Source organism: Chrysemys picta, unplaced genomic scaffold (assembly GCF_011386835.1).
Source record: "Chrysemys picta bellii isolate R12L10 unplaced genomic scaffold, ASM1138683v2 scaf9, whole genome shotgun sequence".
Taxonomy (NCBI): Eukaryota; Metazoa; Chordata; order Testudines; family Emydidae; genus Chrysemys; species Chrysemys picta.
This window is the reverse complement of record NW_027052716.1, coordinates 340852-361482: the sequence shown is the minus strand read 5'-3', so window position 1 is coordinate 361482 and position 20631 is coordinate 340852. Positions and strand designations below refer to the sequence as shown.

Here is a 20631-nt window from a genome sequence, read left to right as displayed (position 1 = left end):
TTGCATCATATATGCTGTTGATCGGTTATTAATGAGCTCCATTTCACGTGTGTGGGTCCCCGCCATTCCCTGGGGGTGTGCTAGGGTGACCAGATGTCCTGATTTTATAGGGACAGTCCCGATTTTGGGGTCTTTTTCTTATAGGATCCTATTATCCCCCACCCGCTGTCCCGATTTTTGACACTTGCTGTCTGGTCACCCTAGTGGTGTGCACATGTGTGGGTCCCAGCTGCTCCCTGCCCCCCTCATTGAAGCAGGTGTGCAGGGTTACTGCCCTGGGAACTGCAGGGCACCAGTGGACATGGGGCTGGCTGGAGGCAGGGCAGGGGCTCACTGGAGGTAGGGTCTGGCTGCAGGCAGGGCAAGGGGTGCGGGGCTGGCTGGAGACAGGGGTGTGTGGGACTGGCTGGCTTTGCGCAGGGCCGCAGGGGGGTGCGGCAGGGGTTGCCTGGAGACAGGGCAGGGGGTGCGGCAGAGGCTGGCTGTGGGCAGGAGGTGCAGGGCTGGCTGCAAGCAGGGCAGGGGGGCGGGGCTGGAGGTAGGGCAGGGGTGCAGCAGGGGCTGGCTGCGGACAGGGGGTGCAGGGCTGGCTGGAGACGGGGCTGGCTGCGGGCAGAGCAGGGGGTGCGGGGCTGGTGCGGGGACGGGGTGCAGCAGAGGCAGCTGGAGCCCCGGCCCTTTAAATAGCCCCCAAGTCCCCCGCTATCCCAGGGCTCTGGGGGCTATTTAAAGGGCCCAGGGCTCCCCTGCTTCTACCGCCCCTGCCCTTTAAATAGCCGCGGGAGCCCTGGGGAAGCAGCGGGGCTCCAGTGGCTATTTAAAGGGCCAGGGCGGTAGAGGCAACGGGAGCCCCGGACTTTTTAAATAGCCCCCAGAGCCCCGCAGCCCTATCCCAGAGCTCCAGCAGTGGGGGTCTGGTGGCAATTTAAAGGGCCTGGGGCTCCGGCCCCTGCTGGGAGCCCTAGGTCCTTTAAATTGCCCCCTGGGGAAGCCGGGCCACCCTGGTACAGTGCACCGGCTCTTGCCGGTACACCGTACCCTGCTGTGACATACCGGGGGGGCGGGAACCCCTCGGGGATGGGGGGGCTGTCACACAGCTGGGCAATTTAACCCGGCTGGGCCGGGGTGACTGTCTCCCTGGAGCTGGGGTCTCAGCCCAGGTGACTCTCTGCCCTTCCCCCCAGTCGTCCCCGGGCGAGGTGGGAGCGCCCCACGTTGCGTTCCAGCCCCACATTCGCACCCACAAGTGCTGGTGGGTTCCAATCCCAGCTGAACATGCCCACTCAGCCCTAGTGCGGAGCAGAAGGGCCCAGCGCTGCCCCACAGACCCTCTGGCTCTCCGAGCCCGCTCTTACCCATCACCGCAGCACGTCTGGCCCAGGCTGAACACTGCTGCTCTGTGCAGAGAGGCTGGCACTTCTCGCTCCTGCCGTACGAGGGGCAGGTGCTGCTACCGACTGCTCCCCCTAACCCGCGTCCTGCTGCGCTCTGGGGATGCTGCCCTGCTGTGGAGCTCTCAGGTGTCTTGAACTGGAATTTGTTTGGAGAGAAACTGCTAAGGAGCCTTATCAGCCCCGAGCAGAGAGTACCTGGGAGCCTGCCTGGGTCGGGGGGGGTCTGGTACAGCCTCCCCCCAGATAAGGCTCTTCCCTGGACCTGCCACTCATTGGAATCTAGAACGATTCCCTCCGAGGTAACACCCGGGGCAGCCAGGGCAGGGCAGGGCATGGCCTGCTCCCCAGGAGCATTAGGGCTTTCAGGAGTCAGAGGTGTCAGCGGAGCAGGTTGTGATTGTACGTTAAAGCAGCAAAGAAAGTTGCGGGGGCAGAGGAATTGGGTGCTGTGGCCCACCCATGCCTGGGGCCTATTTGAAAGGCAGCTGTCACACTGTCCCCTTTATCGGGAGTGCCCACTACACCCATCTCATGTAGTCCTCGGCACGAGAAGGGGGAGCATGTTCCCAGCTGAACGGCGTTCGTCCAGGACTCACCAACCTCTATTCCAGGATGGGGGAGTAACCTGAGAGAGAGGTCACCATGTAGCCTGCAATTATCAGTGGCTTCTGGATTCCTCTGGGAAAGGGTTAACCAGGGGCTTAGTTTAGTCCACACTTGGCTTTCTCGGCAGTGCTGGACTCCGGTGGCAGGGAGGGGTCCAGGTCACACCCTTTTACCTGGCAGGGAAAGTGACCTAAAGGTTAGGATGTTCTCACAGGCTATCGTAGTTACTGGGACCTTGGCAGGGAGGATTGGTGGCTTGTGGGGCATCGGATACCTCCCCTCCTCCTAGAGCTGTGCAGTAACCAGAACATTACCCCTGCAAGGAGAGGATTTCGGGGACCCTGGGATCTTGGGAGCCAGGGCCTTCTCTCTGCAGCCTGGAAGCCCAGGCCCCCCATCAGCCTGTCAAGCAGGTGGGCAGGCGGGCGAGCTGGCAGGGAGCCAAGCAGCTTTCCGTGCAAAACCTGCCTGCTTTCTGTCGGAAGGTTTGTCCAAATCGACGTGTTCCCATGAAACGTTTGGATTTTGACAAGCTGGCAATTTCTGATGGAAAAACAGTTCCACTGGCAAATTCTGACCAGCGCCTCTCCTGACCGCATAGCTCCCTGCATCTTTGCTGAGCATGGAAACAGAATGGACTTGACACAGGTGGTTGTGCCCTGGGATGCCATCTCAGGCCAGCTCCCCCAGTGCTCCGGCACTCACATTCTCCTAGTGGTGACGTCTGACCCTGGGGAGATGAAAGGCCTCTGCAGGTTGTTTCCTGCAGTGTGAGCTTTGGCTGCAGGCTTCTGTCCCCAGCCATGGCATTAAGGAATCTGTCTATCCAGGCTGGGCGTCCTCCCTCATCTGTGGTCAGAGCTCACACGGGCCCTTCCAGTGACAAGGTGGCAGCATCTGGCCCTGGGAAAACAGACATCTGCTGTGTGCTCACCCCAGAGATTTCTTTCTTTCTGCAAACTGAAGAGGCCTCTGTCCTGTAGCCTCAGCAGAGCCCCGGGGCTCTCACACAGAGCTCTGCCCGCAGGCCCAGCCCTGAACATCACGGCGTCAGAGGAGCTTCTCCCACTATCACGGCAGCCCCTCCTGTTGGTGCCCAAAGCCCGGGACTCGCACTCAGCCCCTGAAAGCAGGGCCGGCTCCAGGCACCAGCCGACCAAGCACGTGCTTGGGGCGGCACCTGGTAAGGGGCGGCCAATCTTGGGGTGGTGGGGATTTTTTTTGGGGGGGAGGGAGTTTGGTCGCTGGGGGTGGGGTGGGTTGTTTTTGTTTCGTCGGCTGGGCGTGTAGGTGTCACTGGGGGGTGGGATTCGGCAGCAGTGCTCCGTGGGGGGGGTGGCGGCACGGCAGGGCGCTCCGCGGGGGCGGGGGCGCTGTTTGGCAGCACGGCTCGACGGTGGGGTGTTTGGTGGCGCGGCGCTCAGTGGGAGATATGTGTGGCGGTGGGAGGGTTCAGCAGCACGGCGCGGCGCTCCGCGGGGGGGTGTTCGGTGGCGCTCGGTGGGGGGGTTCGACGGCACGGCATTTGGCGGTGCTCCGTGAGGGGGGGTGTTCGGCTCCGCGGCGCTCCGCGGAGGTGGGGTGGCGTCGCGGTGCTGAGGGCGTGTGTTATGGTGGCGCTATGGAGGGCGGCACTCTTTTTTTTTTGCTTGGGGCGGCAAAAAAATTAGAGCCAGCCCTGCCTGAGAGTTGGGAACTTTGCAGCACAGCCCAGCCCCGGCTGCTGGGAGAGGAAGGCCACCCCACCTCCCTGGCTGGGAGAGCTGCCATGATCCCCCCATCTGCCAGCCCCAGTTGTTCCCTATGAATTTAAAGATGCGTTAGGCTCCTTGATTTCCTCGGCAGGAACAATGTTCTCATGAGTGTGTGCGCACGTTCCCCTCCCTGACAAGCATGCAAAGCTGATCCGTCCACGGCCGAGTTCTCAGAACAGTAATGTTCTTCTCTCTCTATTGAGCCCTGATGTATTAGAAGGTAAAACTCCTGTGAAAGGTGCGCTAGTAATGTTCAAAGCCGGCCGGCAATGCAGGTACTGCCACCAGGCTGCACGGTGATTCATCTCAGAGACATCTCATTAATTTAGCAAATACTGCCTGAAAGGAAGAGAGCGCCGGCCACCCAAACTGTTCACACAAATAAAATCCATATCAGACGCCGCTCACCTTTCCGAGGCGGCTTTGCCTTCCCCTCCCCTCTCCTCTGAAATGTGCGTGGATATAGGTGAGTAAGCAAAGGTGCACTCACACACAAACACACAGTGACACATCTATAATCATACAGTGCATCACTCTGTTCCTAGGATCTCAACAAAGTTCACCTCCGCTCATTAAAGGTGACATGCTAGACAATTGGGTTTGAGCTCTTATTTTTTTCTACTTTATGGTGGATAAAGAAAGCATGAAAAGGCTTTTTTTTTTTAAATTGTTTCTTTCTTGTTTTTCACTTTAGACATACCCAGTCTTAGCTTCCCTGTTTCTGCTGGTGGGCTCCAGAGGGAGTTTTCTAATGCCTCAAACCAAAGGAGCATGACCACTGAATATTTAGCAAAGAGAGCTTTTCTCCCTACTGTGTGTTCGGCATTTGAGTGAAATGGGTGCCAACCAGAACAACCGACCTCCTCCCCATGCACCTGTTTCAAGCAGCCTGATCAAAACCCCCTTCCTTCCTCCCTTGATCACTCAGGTTTCATATCCTTGGTACTTGTGAGAAAGCTGTGCAAATCTGTGATCACACTGAGTGTACTGTGCACGTCTTAGTATACTTCTCTGTCACCCTGTTTGGACTGTAAGTTCTCTGGGGCACAGACTGTGGGTGATAGTTTTGCTTCTCTGGCACAGTAGGACGCTATAGCAAGAGACAGGTTTCAGTGTGGTAGCCATGTTAGTCTGTATCAGCAAAAACAACGAGGCGTCCTTGTGGCACCTTAGAGATTAACAAATATATTTGGGCATAAGCTTTCGTGGGTGTGACGTTATTGATATAATCTGGGACCATATAGATCATTGTTGCAACCAAGGTCCTGTAGTGGCACGCAAATCTTGTATAAAGGGGGTCAAATGGGGTGTCTAAGACAAGGTTATGGTTTACTGGTTATGATTATGCTGTCTATATGTGTGTATCACTTTTGTAGTTGAAGTTATGAATATTGGCTCTATACTGTCTGTATTTCAAACTTATGCTATGCTGCTGGGTGACATCCCAGACAAACTGGTGTTAGCTCTGCCTAGCCTGCTTGATGGCCCATTAAGGACCATCAGCTATACAATGGACCCATTGAGAGAAGGCAGACACGCCTTGTAACTCAGCAAAGTATGCAGGGACTGGCCCATGTGACTCCAGACTCCATTTTGCTGTAATTTTCCACAGTAAGAACAAAGAGGTGTTCTTACACCTGGAAAAGACTATATAAGGCTGATGCCTCATCTCCATCTTGTCTTCAATCCTGCTTCATACCTCTTGAGGAACTTTGCTACAAGCTGAAGCTTTGAACAAAGGACTGAGGACCCATCCCAGCGGGGGATGTATTCCAGAGACTTGATTTGAACCTGCAGTTTATTCCATCGCTGCTGCAAGCCTGAACCAAGAACTTTGCCATTACTGTATGTAATTGATTCCATTTAACCAATTCTAACTCTCATCTCTATCTTTTTCCTTTTATGAATAAACCTTTAGATTTTAGATTCTAAAGGATTGGCAACAGCGTGATTTGTGGGTAAGATCTGATTTGTATATTGACCTGGGTCTGGGGCTTGGTCCTTTGGGATCAGGAGAACCTTTTTCTTTTACTGGGGTATTGGTTTTCATAACCATTTGTCCCCATAACGAGTGGTACTGGTGGTAATACTGGGAAACTGGAGTGTCTAAGGAGATTGCTTGTGAGACTTGCAGTTAGCCAGTGGGGTGAGACTGGAGTCCTCTTAGTCTGGCTGGTTTGGTTTGCCTTAGAGGTGGAGAAAACCCCAGCCTTGGGCTGTAACTGCCCTATTTGAGCAATTTGTCCTGAGTTGGCACTCTCAGTTGGGTTCCGCCAGAACCGCATTGTCACAGTGGGCTAGAACCCACTTCATCAGATGACTTCATTAGACTGACCTCCCACTTGGTAAGACAACTCCCATCTTTTCATGTGCTATGTATATACCTGTTAGTCTCTAAGGTGCCACTAAGGACCATCCCAAACCGCCCCACCATCCGCTCCAATGCAAGGCATTTCTTTACAGCGCCTTCTCTGATATACACACACAGCAACGTGTGTGTGTGTATTATTAAAAAGCCCTCTTGATCGGGCACACTTCTCACCCTTGGGAGAGGACAAGGGAACAAATACGTGATGGGTGTTAGTCATGTAGCGTAATGCACCACTGGAAGGTGCTGTGATACTGTGGTGGTGAACGTGGTATAATGACCTGCACACAACAGAATAGCACGGGAGTGACACTTGAGGTATGTCTGTACAGCCCCAGCAAAAGTAGGGCCCAGCTGATAATGGTCTTTCAGCACTACCACGAGAGAAATGTTAAATAATAATAAACCGACCTCGTCAACCCAGTAGTTCTGTCGTCACCCATAGAGCCAGCCACGAAAAAAGAAGGGTGGACAAGATCTGCATTTCTAATGTAAAAGCAAATCAAACCCCACAGGGCTTTAAAAACAACTACCCTTTATTCATCAGAAAGAAGCCAAAAGGAACGTGCCCTGTATTTGGTTCCGAGCACAGGTCCCCGTTTGAAGGATGTGCTGACCTCAGGATAGCCGTATAGGTTTGGTTGAGGGCACAGGCCTGGGCGTCAGGACACCTGGGTTCTATTCCTGACCTGCTCTTTAGCTTTGGTCACTTCATTTCTCCGTGCCTCTGTTTCCCCACCCACTTTTTGTCTGTGTAGACTGTAGGCTCTCTGGGGTGGGGCCAATCTCTCATCATGTGTTTGGACAGCGCCTAGCACCAGGGGGCCCTGGTCTCGTTTGTGGCCCCTAAGCCCTACCGAAATGCATTACCTAGGGAGGTGGTGGAGTCTCCTTCCTTGGAGGTTTTTAAGTCCCGGCTTGACAAAGCCCTGGCTGGGATGATTTAGTTGGGAATTGGTCCTGCTTTGAGCAGGGGGTTGGACTAGATGACCTCCTGAGGTCTCTTCCAACCCTGATATTCTATGATTCTATGATTCTACGACTGTCCTCTGCGCACAAACCCTAGCCTCTCCCCTGCCCCCCACATCTCCCTGAGCCTCCCTCCTGCCTCCCTTAGCCTCCTTCCTGTCCCCATCCCCCTGTACCCCCCTCAGCCTCCCTCGGCTCCCCACACCCCGGCCCCCTTAACCTTCCCGCACATTCTTCTGCCCCCTGCCCCCACATGCCCTGCACCTCCCTCAGCCGCTCTTATATCCCACATGATCACCTCCAACCCCCACAGCCTCCCCTCTGCCCCATCCCCATGCCCCCCTCAGCCTTCCCCCTGCCCCCCACACTCCCTGGCCCCCTCAGCCTTCTTCCTGCCCTCCACACCTACTACCCCTGTCAGCGTTCCCCCTGCACACTCTGTCTCCCTTATGCCCATATCCCTCTGTCCCCCTCAGCCTGCCCCCTATCCCTGCCCCCACACCCCCCTGCAACCCGCTCAGCCTTCCCCCCACATCCCCTCACAGTCCCCATGCGCTGTCCAGGCCCTGAACCATGGCCTCAGCCAGTCTGCCTGTGGGCTCGGCTTCAGCCTCCTGGAGCCCAGCGGGAGGTGGCAGCCAGCGTCAGGAGGGCAGCCTGCCTGCCACATGCAGACAGAGCGTGGGGACGGGGCGGCCCTCGCGCAGGCCTCAGCCCCGCTGGCAGCAGTGGGAGATGGCGCCATTTTGATGAAGGGACAATTGGCGCCTTTGGCCACGTTTCCATGGGACAGGTGAGAAGCCCCCGCAATCCCGAGTCACAATCAGAGCGCGAGGGCGGCCGCGCTGCTGCCCCTGTTGTGCATGGGGTCGGCCCAGCACGCCCAGCTGATGGGGGTGATCCTGTCACGGAGTGTGGGGGGACTCAGGGTCCTGCACCCCCGGCTTCCTGCGATTCACCATGACTCTCAGCCAGCCAGTAAAGCAGAAGGTTTATTTAGACGACAGGAACACAGTTCAAGACAGGTCCCGCAGGCACAGAAAACAGGACCCCCTCAGTTAGGTCCATCTTGGGGTCCTCGGGCACCCCAGCCCCTTGGGAGTACAGAGCCCTGTCTGCCTCCCAGCCATTCCACCAGCCAGCTCCTGAAACTCTCCCTTTAGCGACCCCTCCCACAGCCTTTGTTCAGTTTCCCGGGCAAAGGTGTCACCTGGCCTCTAACCCCTTCCTGGGTTCTCATGTTACATGCTCAGGTATTCTCCGGTCAGTCTCCCATCCCCCAATGCAGACTATCCTAGCCACACTCCCCTGCCAGCATTCAAAGACCACAGTAAGAACAGTCCCAGTTCGTCACAGATGCATAGCCAGAATCAGCCAGAATCCACTGGAAGCTGCTTTACCAGGGCAGCCAGACTTATGGGGCCGGCTGCAGCTGGCATTCGGGGTGTGCGGGCGGGAGGGAGGAGGCAGCATGAATTGCATGTGGGAGATTCATTCGTTGTTTGTGTGACAGCACAAACTCCCCCTCATCCCAAAACCTGGTCCCCAAATGAGCAGACTGGAGCACATCACACTAAGCAAACTGGTGCCACGTTCAACAAAATAAACAGGTCCCATCTCGTGTCCTTTGTTGCACATTTCGATGGCCTGGGTGCTCTTTTCCAGAACTATACGGACGTGGAGCTGTTCCCTCTAATGCACCAGTTCCTGCCCCCTGTATCCCAGCCGGAGAGCTGGGACACAGAGAGCAGCTGCCTTGACAGTCGCTGAATGAATCCAGTTTGATCCTCTTCCCTGTGGGACAGATGCAGCAGCAGCGCAGTCTCGCTCCAGCCCATCCCACTCAGGTATCTCCTCACCCGGCCGTGACCTGTCGGGACAATGTCCATAAAGGCATGGAGCCCCGGCTCTGGTTTCTGATGTGGAAGTGGGGGACGCTTCAGGTTGCTAACTCGCCCGCTCAGCTGCAGCGTCGGGATGGGTGAGTTTTATTGAAATGCCCAGTATTTCACACAGCCTGGAGATGTAGGGCCAGAGCCTGGTGGTGGGCACCAGAGCCCCAGGCGGTGTGGGCACGTGGGGGAGGTGCAGTGGCAGGGCATGCTATGTGGCCCCTGTGGGACACCATGTGCCCTGAGTGCCCGGGCACAGGAAGGAACGTGCCCAGACAGATGCAGTAACTACCGCATAGAGAGGGGCAGCCTGCACTCCTCTCAGTGCCGCCCCTCAGCCCGGGCAGGTGCACAAGGGGGAGGGGAGCCCTGGTGCATCCTCTGCTTTCCCGACCCTGCCTGGCCGAGGCACAAGGGATGGGGGCGCAGTGAGGTACATGCTGCTTTTCCTTTGAAACGGAGCAGCATTTCCCCCAGCAAGTGCATGCTGCAGCATGAGCCTGGCTAGCTAGGAGTCTGGCAGTGCCTCCTGGTGGGTAAAGAGTGCCCCCGGGGCCATGGGGTACCAGGAGCCTGGCGGGGATCCCCTGCCCAGCGCTCTGCTGGACCCTAGGCAGGAATCCTCCCGCCCTGCCCCAGGTTCCTTTAGGCATTGGGGCCAAAGCACTTTAGAACACAAAGGAACTAGCATAAACCATGTTTTAAAAATGGGGAAACTGAGGTATGGTGCAGTGTAATGAGTTTTCCAAGGTCACAGGTCGAACTCAGGCCCTCTGTGTCTTAGACCACATGTGTCAAACTCAAGGCCCGCGGGCCACATCCGGCCCGCCATACAACTATATCCGGCCCGCGAAATCGTTTTATATATCTGTTTTTAATGGCCCTGTGATATGACGCCCCAATAACACACACTACAAATCCCATGATGCAGTGCAATTGCCGCCAACGGCAAGCCGCGGTTCAAGTTCGCGGTCTGTTGATGTATACAACGCTAATATCAAATCAAAGCTAGACCCCAACAATGGCCAAGAGAAAACTTGATTCTGAAAACCGAGGCTTTCAAAGCCGGTGGGAGAATGAGTATATGTTTACTGAAATTGCAGGTAAACCAGTGTGTCTCCTTTGCGGGAGTAATATCGCTGTAATGAAGGAGTATAACCTAAGACGGCACTACGAGACGAAACATGAGAACAAATTCAAAAACCTGAGCGCAGGACAGAAGCTACAAAAAGTAGAGGAGTTGAAGAAGAATTTGACATCCCAGCAGACGTTTTTCACCAAAGCAAAATCACAAAGTGAAGCTGCTGTGAAAGCAAGTTTCATTGTGGCCGAAGAGATCGCCAAATCAGGACGGCCGTTTACCGAGGGGGAATTCGTAAAGAATTGTATGATGAAAGTGTGCGACGTCCTTTGTCCAGATAAAACGCGAGCGTTTGCAAATGTAAGCCTCAGCAGAAACACTGTTGCTAATCGGGTTTGTGAGATGGCGACTGATTTGAAAACACAGTTGACTGAAAGAGCAAAAGATTTTGTTGCATACTCCCTTGCCGTGGATGAAACTACTGACGCGACTGACACTGCACAGCTGGCGATATTTATCCGTGGTGTGGATTCCAATTTGTGCGTAACAGAGGAAATACTGGACATTAAATCGATGCACGGGACAACGAAAGGAGAAGACATCTTTGGAAATGTATTTCAAAGTGTAACCGACATGAAACTGCCGTGGGAAAAACTCGTTGGACTTACAACAGATGGCGCACCTGCTATGTGTGGTGAAAAAAATGGACTGGTGGGAAGGATGCGCTCAAAGATGCGGGAGGAGAACTGTGCCGGTGAGTTGACAGTGTATCACTGCATCATACACCAGGAATTGCTGAGTGCTAAAGTCCTAAAAATGGATCATGTGATGAACACTGTAACACAAACCGTCAACTTTATCAGAGCCCACGGTTTAAATCACCGCCAATTCCAGTCTTTTCTGCGGGAAATAGATAGCGAGTTTGGCGATATGCCATATCATACGGAGGTCCGGTGGCTAAGTCGGGGAAAAGTTCTCAAAAGACACTTTGAGCTGCGAGAGGAAATCTGCCAGTTCATGGACAGTAAGGGGAAAGACTGCACAGTTCTGCGGGATGAAAAGTGGAAATGTGAGTTGGCGTTCCTGGCTGACATAACGTCGCATCTTAGCGCTTTAAACCTTCAACTCCAGGGACGGGAGCACATAATAACCGATATGCATGATGCAGTGAAGGCATTTCAAGTGAAGCTGCGCTTATGGGAGACACAAATGCACCAATGCAACTTGTCTCACTTTCCCTGTTGCCAAGTAATACGGAACCAAGAAAGTGCCACAGTTTTCCCAAATGCCACCTTTGCTGAAAAACTCAGCGCGCTGCGCACTGAGTTCGCACGGCGCTTCAGTGACTTTGAGGCACAGAAAAGTAACTTCGAGCTGCTTCGCAACCCATTTGCAGTCGATGTGGAAACCGCACCTGTAGAAATGCAGATGGAGCTGATAGAACTGCAATGTAACGGGACACTGAAGGCAAAGTACGACACTGCGGGGCCAGCACAGTTCACTCGCTTCATTCCTGAAGCGATGCCGCAGCTCCGCCAACATGCGGCTCGAATCCTGTCCATGTTTGGCAGCACATATCTGTGCGAGCAGCTGTTCTCTGTGATGAAAATTAACAAAACGTCACACAGGAGTCGCCTCACTGATGAACACCTGCAATCGATCCTGAGAATCTTCACAACACAGAACCTAACCCCAAACATAAACGAACTTGTTGCAAAGAAAAGACTCCAAGTATCAGGCTCTGACTAAATAGGACAAGAAAATGGAATGTTATGATTTGTTATGATTATACTTTTGCTTTAAATTCAATTTTTTATTTATATTTTCAGATTTTTTAATATTCCAGCATGTACAGATTTTGAATGTATTGTATTGACAGGATATTTTTTTATGAAGAGCAAAATATTTTAAGTTGAAATGTATTTATTTTGGAATGATATCCTGTATTTTGGTTCATATTAATGGTTAAAAAACATAAATATTTAGTCTGTTAAATAAATGATTATACTGTTCGGCCCGCGAGTTTTGAGTTTTGGCCCCCTGTGCAATTGAGTTTGACACCCCTGTCTTAGACTATTAGAGTGTGTGAACGGCTGCTAGCTGGCAGCGTCCCCGCTCCTCTGGGGCGTCAGGAGAAGGGGAGGCGTGTTTTCAAGGATGAGTGACTCCAGATTGGTATTTCACTTCAGTTCCAAACATTGTAGTTCTGGCTTGTCAGACTCACTGAAATCCTTCTCCTTTAAAGCTTTAACCCTTTGCCTGCCATGGGGTTACGCCTCTCTCCTCTCTCTCACAAGGATACCTGAGATTGCTGGCAGCGTGTCACAGTTACTTGGGCTGTGACATTGTCTGAAGAATTTGGGGTCCAGGCAGCTCCAAAAAGAAGGTGTTTCCAATGAAATCTGTCTGGGGATGATGTCTGGGCAAAGTGTTTCCATTGCAACAGTGTGTTTCGGTGTGTCGTTTACACGGTGTTCTCTCTCGCTCTCTCTAATTCATTTGCACGTTTGTATCACGGTCACTTTTGGGGTTAGTTGTGGACTTTCTAACTTTGCAACACCATATGAATACAATGATGGCTGACAGAAAGCACGGTGCCGGACTCCAGTGCGGCTTTAGCCTGTTCTGGTTTGACACACACACACACACACCCTGCCTGCCCCACCCCGCCTCACCCCACAAAAAGCTGCCATTTTGCACCTGTCACGGGCCGGCAGCAGCTATAATCAAACTTGGGACCTCTGGAGCTTCACACGTGAGCCTCTGCTGTAGGGTTCTCAACCTATTTACCATTGGGGGCTGCATATGCCGTGCTCTGCGTTATGTGGGCTGTAGCTACACAAGATGTAATACCAGGGCCAGGATAGATATACCTGGGGGCGGGGCCGGGGGTGAATGAGCCGGTTTCTGTCCAAGAGTCTGGATTGCTCTGGGCTGCTGATCCCGGCAAGGTCATTGTGAATCCCTGCGCTGAGTGCTGAAGGTGGCCTGGGAAAAGCATGTGTGGGGCGGGGGAGGGGTGTCTATGTTAATCCCGGCTGAAATAAATGGCCATGCCCTTGCTAGGGCAGCGCTTACAGTGCACCCCTCAGGGACCCGGCTCCATTTTGAACTCTTTTTTGGCCAGGACTGTGGCCCCTGGCGACTCTGCCCACTTTAAGCCTGGCCTGAGCTGGGCCCACAGAACAGCTGCAGTGTCAGCAGCGTGTCCCCCTCTGGGCTGCTGGGCTGCAGTGCAGGGGGCAGCATGCCTGGCGTGGGGCACACAGCAGCTCTGTGCCCTGGGCCCCTCTCACCTGGCACTCATCTGAGGGGGGCAGAGCCCTGCCGGAGGCTGCCCAGCTGCTGTCTCTGTGTGGGTGAGCGGGCACTGCCCTCCGGCTGGTGGTAGTGACTGTGGACGGGGGGAGCTGGGACAGAGGGAGTTGCTCCGAGCAGCACTCCCCTTGCAGCGGTGCAGCGCGGGGAGAGAGGCGGCAGCTCCTTCCTCACCACAGGGAGCGCTCCAGCCGGCCCTGACCCGCCCGGGACCCGGGAGCCAGGCCATCGGAGCCGCAATCTTTGAATGGTTTTTACCATGCAGCTGGGTCCCAGCTGTGTGCTAATCGGGCCGGCTGCAGAGATGGAGACAGTGGCCGGGCCGGGGGAGAGGTGAATGGTGGGCTTCACCCCGTCTCCAGAGACTTGGGCCCACCCCGCCCATGCTGAGCCCCTTTGAACATGCAGCCATGTCCTGCGGTGCCTACCTGGGAGCTGAGCTCTTCTGAAAATCTGGCCCAGTAGTTGAGCCCTCTGAAAACTCTGGCCTTAGCGTCTAAGGGTAACATTTTCAAGAGTGGCTAAGTCACTTAAGTGCCTAAATCCCAGTGACGTCTAGTGGGATTTAGGCACTTGTGAAACTCTCTCCTGGTCTCATGTCCAGCGGTTTCTGTCCCCTGCAGGGTTCCAGTCCAGCTCTCTCCTGCTTCTGTCTGCGCTGTCCATGATGGTGCTCCTTTGCGTAGCCCCCGTGCAGGGCAACGGGACCCTGGCCCACAAGAAGGTCGAGAGGGGTGAGTAGAGAACCCGTCGGAGAGCTTCTATCATCTGCCATATCCGAGATCGTGGGCCTGATTCTGCTCCTCTCCCCCATGCCGGGGTCACCCCTAGATCCACTTATCCACTGAATGCACCTTCCAGCCCCCCCGCCAGCGCTGGGCCCAAAGAAACGCTGAGTTCTCCGAAGGGATCGCAAGGCCGGTCTGCGCTAGTGAGCCCACTACTCCCATTCGCAGGCCTCCAGCGCCTGGGAATGGGCCCGCCGGGGTGGGGGAGGTGCTGCTCGATTGCCTGTTTGCTTTACACAGCTTCGTTATCCCTTTCTCCGGTAACGGCTGCCAAGCCCCCGGCAGTGACTGAAGAGCGCTGGTGCCAACCGCAGGGCAGCGTGTGAGAACCAGGCACCCCCCCCAAATTGGCTGGGAGTTCTACCCTTCCATCTCACCAACTCCTATACTAGGGCTAGCCCCGGCTAACAGCTGGGGATCTCTCGCTCATGCCTAGAAGCCTTGCCCCCAGAGTCCAGGCAGCAGGGAGAGCCAGTTGCTCCTTGTCAGGGGTTTTCATTCCCTTCTCCCCACACCTCCAGCGGCTCTGGGAGCTGCTCAGGGGCTTGCCCAGGCAGGCCAGGGGCCGAGCCAGCTCCAGAGGTGGCCCTGAGCCCCTGCCCCCGCAGTGCTCAGCAGCTCCTCCCCCTCGGCTCAGCTATGGGGGAGGGGCACACAGGGGGATTGTCTGGGGGGTAGGGGAGCTGGGGGGCTCAGGCTCGAGGGAGGACCCTGGGGAGGGGAGGGGCAGTATAACCACAGTGCTCTCATTCTACCAGGATAGTTCGGGACAATTTCCGCTCCAAAGACAAGCCCCTCGATAGGATGTCTGCAATTTTCAAAGGCACCACAGGGAGTTGGGTGCCTAAATCCCACTGAATTCCAATCACAGTCGGGTGTCAAACTCCCTTAGGCTCTTTGAAAACTCCCATTTAAATTGTCACCGATGGGTTTCATAATTAACATTCGCTGAGATGGATCTGGCAGCGTCTCCCCCACCCTCGCCAAACGATTTCTTCAGCAGTACGGACTCAGGAAGGATACAGAGCCTTGGTTTACAGTTGATTCATCTCTTCAAGGTTTCTTCAAAACCAGCAGAGCAAGAAACTATTCTTATTTTATTTTATTGGTAAAATGAAAGTGTAAGATCTGGAGCGGGATTCTGTGGCCAGGAATGGCCGGGGCGGATTCTGTGGCTGTAGTATTGTGAAATACACAGGACCTGCCTCTAAAAACCCAGCCTCCAGTTACCCCAGGCTGATTTGATCGAGCTAGCTAGCGCTCTCTCCCCCCCTCCCCACCTGCCCCCTTAACCTGATGTTCGTGGCATTTCAGGGTTCCCCAAAGACTGCAGCAACATTCCCAGGGACAGCCCCAGCGGGGTCCAGGTCATCCAGCCAGCAGGCTCTCCCCCTCGAGTGGTGTGGTGTGACATGGACACCGAAGGCAAGGGCTGGACCGTTGTCCAGAGAAATTCTTACAACACAGAGATCACCTGGAAGGAGTCCTGGAGCACCTACAAGTACGGCTTTGGGAACGTGCAGCAGGATTACTGGCTGGGCAATGAGTACCTGTCCCTGCTCACGCGGCAGAACATCTACAAGGTCCGCTTTGTCGTGGAGGACAAATCCAACAACACCCGCTACGCAGAGTACGACATCTTCAGTGTCGAGGATGAGCCCAGCGGGTACCCTCTGAGGCTGGGCAGGTACTCTGGGGACGGCGAGGACTATCTCACCACCTACCACTCCGGCCTGGGGGGCATACACGACAACATGAAGTTCAGCACAAGTGACAAGGATCAGGACCAGACCAGTGGGAACTGCGCAAGTAGCTATGGAGGCTGGTGGTACGACAAGTGTCAGAACGTCCTGCTCAATAGGAAAGGCTACATCTACTGGGCAGGGTTCTGTAAGAGTGGGGAGTGCAAGTCTTCCCTCATCCTGGTTAAGCCAACAGACGTGTGCTGGGTCCGGCAGGAGGAGCCCATCCTCCTTGGGAGCAGCGCCGCTGAGAAGGGGAGACAATATTAGATCAGACACGGCGCGCCATCCCCCACCTAATCAGTGCAGTCCCTGCAATGCCTCCACTCTGCTCACCCCCTTCCCTGTTGGCTTCTGCACGGTAAATCCCCTGGAATAAATGCTGAGAGCTGACCCCGCCGGTGCGTTCGAATGACACAAAGAGTGTGATTGGTGTGTATAACTGGACCCCCACTTCCACTCTGCCTCGCTGGAAGCCATGTCACTCACTACGACTTTAGACCCACATTAACCTCTGCTTCTCCCAGCCCTGCCACTGCCCCTTGGCATTAGTGATCAATGAATCATGACACTGGATTTCTAGCAACTGTCATTGAGCATTTAAATGGGGGATGACTCAAAGCCAGGACTTTACATCTGAATCCTGCATGTATTAGCTGTGGTGAGTTTGGGTTCAAAAACCTGGCCTCTGTGTTTTTAATAAATATGGTTATTACATGAGAAAACATTGCAACAGTAATTAGTTGCTGATAAACCACTGAGATTAGATAGACGTGCAACGAAACCACACAATAAAGATATTGGTGTCCCTCTTCAACCCAAGGGGCTAGTCAAAGTTTGGGGCCCTGGGGATGTTCCAGTGGGGAGCAGAAATTGGCAGTGGAGTCTGGTAATTTTTTGATGTCTTGTTTATTTACAAGGAACATACAGAGTCCTGCTTCTCCAAACACAGCAGGAGCCAACAGCAGGGATTAGCCTCCCTGCTCTCAGCTCCAAGCCTCTTTAGCCAGCACCTGGCCCAAAAGCTCTCTATGCTCCTCCCAAGATGTAGTCCTGGCTGGTCCACTGGCAGGGGTGAAGATGGGGGGGAATGTGAAGGGGCGTTGCCCCCCCCCAAACTGCATCTTTCCATTCCCCTCCTGACCATGGCCCTTCAGTGCATCCCCAGGACACAAGGCCCTGTCCAATTGGCCTTCCTGACAGAGCCTGCATGGAGAGCGTGCGTAGGGGGGAATTTGGGGGGCAGGTTTGGAAAGAGGGATTTTTTCAGGGGGAGGGAAGCTGGGAACCCTACTGGTGCTGAATTTCCATAGTGCAGAGGTTCAGCTGGGACAGGCGTCCAAACTGTTGGTACTTGTCTCAAGATAAGTAGGATGTGGGTGGTCTGGAAATCTTATCATAGAATATCAGGATTGGAAGGGACCTCAGGAGGTCATCTAGTCCCACCCCCTGCTCAAAGCAGGGCCAATCCCCAGACAGATTTTTGCCCCAGATCCCTAAATGGCTCCCTCAAGGATTCAACTCACAACCCTGGGTTTAGCAGGCCAATGTTCAAACCACTGAGCTATCCCTCTCCCCTTGTAAAGTCAGCCCTTCTCACCAATTACGGACGTATCTGGGGTTTGGCCTTAATGGAAATCCTGGGAGAAAGCCTCATGCTACTGCTGCTTCTGGGTCCGACGCAAACCAGGAAGTACAGGACCATGGTTAATAAGAGCAGCTCAAAAGATCATTTTCGCTGAGCCCAGCCCTGCACAGATTTCCAGCTTAGGTTTGCATTTTCAGCAAAAGTTCTTCTTGATTATTTTCTCCCAACCCCTTTGTGCCTCTGTAGGGGGCCAGGGTGGCTGCCCTCCGAACCTGAGGGTAAAGGGCCTTTCCCTCAGCCTGAGTGGGCGGGGCCAGCCCAAGCTCGCTCCACCCCCCGGAAGGGGAGGGGTGGAACAGGAAGTATAAAGGGCGGGGCCCTTAGCTCAGTTGGAGCAGCACCAGGGAGGGAGGCAGACGCAGACTGTGGGCTGCTCCCTTCAGACCCTGCTGCCACGCCAGGGGAGGCCCTGGACCAGTGGAGACCTCACCTGGAGGACGGACTGGGGCTGCCAGGACTGCCCGCTGCCGAGTACCCAGAGGAACTGGAGGAGCCGGAGGGGGAGCTGGAGCTGCCAGCAGCCGAGTACCCAGAGGAGCTGGAGGAGCCTGAGCCTGAGCGGGAGCTGGAGCTGCCAGCAGCGGACTGCACCGGCGGGACCAGAGGGATTCGGACGAGCAATTGGGTAGGAAGTAGCCCAGGGACAGAGCTGCGCAGTGGTGAGTCTGTATTGCGGAAGGACGCCGCTGATCCTGTGGCGGGACCCTCGTCCTGCCACTGCCAGGGTCCTGGGCTGGAACGCAGTGGTGTAGGGTGGGCCTGCGTTCCCCTACCCGGCCGAGCCACACCGGGACCTTTGCCGGCGCTCCCCTGCCTGAGGGGCGCGCTACTGACGTTTGCCGGCGCTCCCCTGCCTGAGGGGCGCGCTACTGACCTTTGCCGGCGCTCCCCTGCCTGAGGGGCGCGCTACAGACTCTGGCTGGCGGCCGCCCCGCCGCTAATTCCCCGCTGACGGAGGCGTGACCCAGGCCGGCCAGTGACCTCATAGCTCCCCACCGCCCCCTAACGGGTAGGTGGGTCAACGCAGATCACAGACTCCATAATAGCCAGCCACCCCGTCAGTTGCATCCTGGGGCGCTCCAGGGACAGGGGTGAGGGATAGAGGAGCAGATACACGACACACCTGTCTTCAGTTCCTTTGGGTGGAAGTTCCTGATTGCATGGATGAATCCCGTTCAGATGGGCGGGTTTTGTTTGTCTGTGGTGAGAAGTGGGGCTGTCAGGTCCAGCAGGCAGGTGAGGACAGTGCTGGCGCAACCCATTAGGCAACCTAGTCGGTCGCCTAGGGCGCTAACATTTGGGGGGCGGCGACTGCGGCAGCTGGATCTTCGGCCGTGTGATGTTTTTTATATAATCTGGGACCATATAGAACATGGTTGCAACCAAGGTCCGGTAGTGACACCAAATCTTCTATAAAGGGGGTCAAATGAGGTGTCTAAGACAAGGTTATGGTTTACTAGTTATGATTATGTTGTCTATATGTGTGTATCAATTTTGTAGTTGAAGTTATGAATATTGGCTCTGTACTGTCTGTATTTCAAACTTATGCTATGCTTCTGGGAAACATCCCAGACAAGTTGGTGTTAGCTCTGCCTGGCCTGCTTGATGGCCCATTAAGGACCATCAGCTATACAACTGACCCATGGAGAGAAGGCAGATACGACTTGTAACTCAGTAAAGTATGCAGGAACGTGCCCATGTGACTCCAGACTCCATTTTGCTGTAATTTTCCACAGTAAGAACAAAGAGGTGTTCTTACACCTGGAAAAGACTATAAAAGGGCCGATGCCTCATCTCCATTTTGTCTTCAATCCTGCTTCTTACCTCTGGAGGGACTTTGCTACAAACTGAAGCTCTGAACAAAGGACTGATGACCCATCCCAGCTGGGGATGTTCCAGAGACTTGATTTGAACCTGCAGTTTATTCTATCGCTGCTGCAAGCCTGAACCAAGAACTTTGCCATTACTGTATGTAATTGATTCCATTTAACCAATTCTAACTCTCATCTATATCTTTTCCTTTTATGAATAAACCTTTAGATTCTAAAGGATTGGCAACAGCTTGATTTGTGGGTAAGGTCTAATTTGTATATTGACCTGGGTCTGGGGCTTGGTCCTTCGGGATCGAGAGAACCTTTTTTTCCCTTTTACTGGGGTATTGGTTTTCATAACCATTTGTCCCCATATCGAGTGGCACTGGTGGTGATACTGGGAAACTGGAGTGTCTAAGGGAATTGCTTGTGTGACTTGTGGTTAGCCAGTGGGGTGAGACCCAAGACTTCACTGTTTGGCTGGTTTGGTTTGCCTTAGAGGTGGAAAACCCCCAGCCTTGGGCTGTAACTGCCCTGTTTGAGCAATTTGTCCTGAATTGGCACTCTCAGTTGGGTCCCACCAGAACCAGCATCGTTACAGGCCGCCCCGGTCGTCGGCAGTATTTCGGGGGCGAGACTTTCCGCCGCCTCTGTCGGGGGTGGCATTTAGGGGGCGGGACCTTCCGCCGCCTAGGGCGGCAAAAAAGCTGGCGGCTCTCCTGGGTGAGGAGCAGGAGATGAGCGCATGGGGCAGCTGAAAAGGGATGAGCCGGAGTGAAGCTTGAAACACAAATGCAGGGGCCAAGAATCCCAATTCATCCATCCCGGACAGAGGGAGTCAAATACTCGCTGATGGACAATTGGTTCAGATTCTGGGACTGGTTCCTTGTGCAGCAAGTGAAGTTAACTGCACCTCAGAGCCGTGACAGAGCACTGTATAACCAGGGTCTAGTGACTCTCTCACCCTGGGCTCTCCCCAGTATAGACTCTTGTTCACACTAGTCAAATGATGTTCAAATGCTGAGAAGGAGCAGGGAAGAGGCACAGAAACGACTTGTGGCCTGGCCAGCACACCTTCGAGCAGGCAACCCGAGGGGCTGCAGCTAGTCAGCTTGACTAAGCAGTTCCGAGCTCTGTCATTAAGGTCTATAGTCACCCAGCAGGAGGAGGTAGCTGCATTTCAGGTTTTTGCTCTAGCAGACAAAGGTGTAAGGAGAGCTGGCAAAGCTGATGTTAGAAACATTGACATTGGAAATCCAT

General features: G+C 54.5%; 1 protein-coding gene across 8 annotated transcripts; it reads left to right on the top strand.

The window, feature by feature from the left end:
* Positions 1 to 2099: 2099 nt before the first annotated feature.
* LOC135977662 (fibrinogen-like protein 1-like protein) lies at positions 2100 to 19608 on the top strand. 8 transcript variants are annotated; one of them, XR_010595100.1, is made up of 4 exons: positions 12590 to 12832; positions 14006 to 14116; positions 15485 to 18219; positions 19297 to 19608. XR_010595100.1 is itself a non-coding variant. In XM_065578865.1 (3 exons), exons 2-3 carry the CDS (start codon positions 14047 to 14049, stop codon positions 16180 to 16182), a joined length of 768 nt encoding a protein of 255 aa, XP_065434937.1. In that variant the 5' UTR covers positions 2100 to 3183; positions 14006 to 14046; the 3' UTR covers positions 16183 to 19608. The 8 variants fall into 8 exon arrangements, 7 of the variants coding, with proteins under 7 accessions (XP_065434937.1, XP_065434936.1, XP_065434935.1 ...); XM_065578865.1 differs by lacking the exon at positions 12590 to 12832 and adding an exon at positions 2100 to 3183 and having other exon boundaries at positions 15485 to 19608; XM_065578864.1 differs by lacking the exon at positions 12590 to 12832 and adding an exon at positions 8261 to 9072 and having other exon boundaries at positions 15485 to 19608.
* The last annotated feature ends 1023 nt before the right edge of the window (positions 19609 to 20631 follow it).

Bases quoted from the DNA above. Each gene is read 5' to 3' on its own strand.
- LOC135977662 (XM_065578861.1), top strand. From the start codon at position 12,628: ATGAATACAATGATGGCTGACAGAAAGCACGGTGCCGGACTCCAGTGC. The intron at 12,833-14,005 runs GTAGGGTTCTCA...TGTCCCCTGCAG, and splicing joins TTCACACGTGAGCCTCTGCT to GGTTCCAGTCCAGCTCTCTC. The intron at 14,117-15,484 runs GTGAGTAGAGAA...GTGGCATTTCAG, and splicing joins CCACAAGAAGGTCGAGAGGG to GGTTCCCCAAAGACTGCAGC.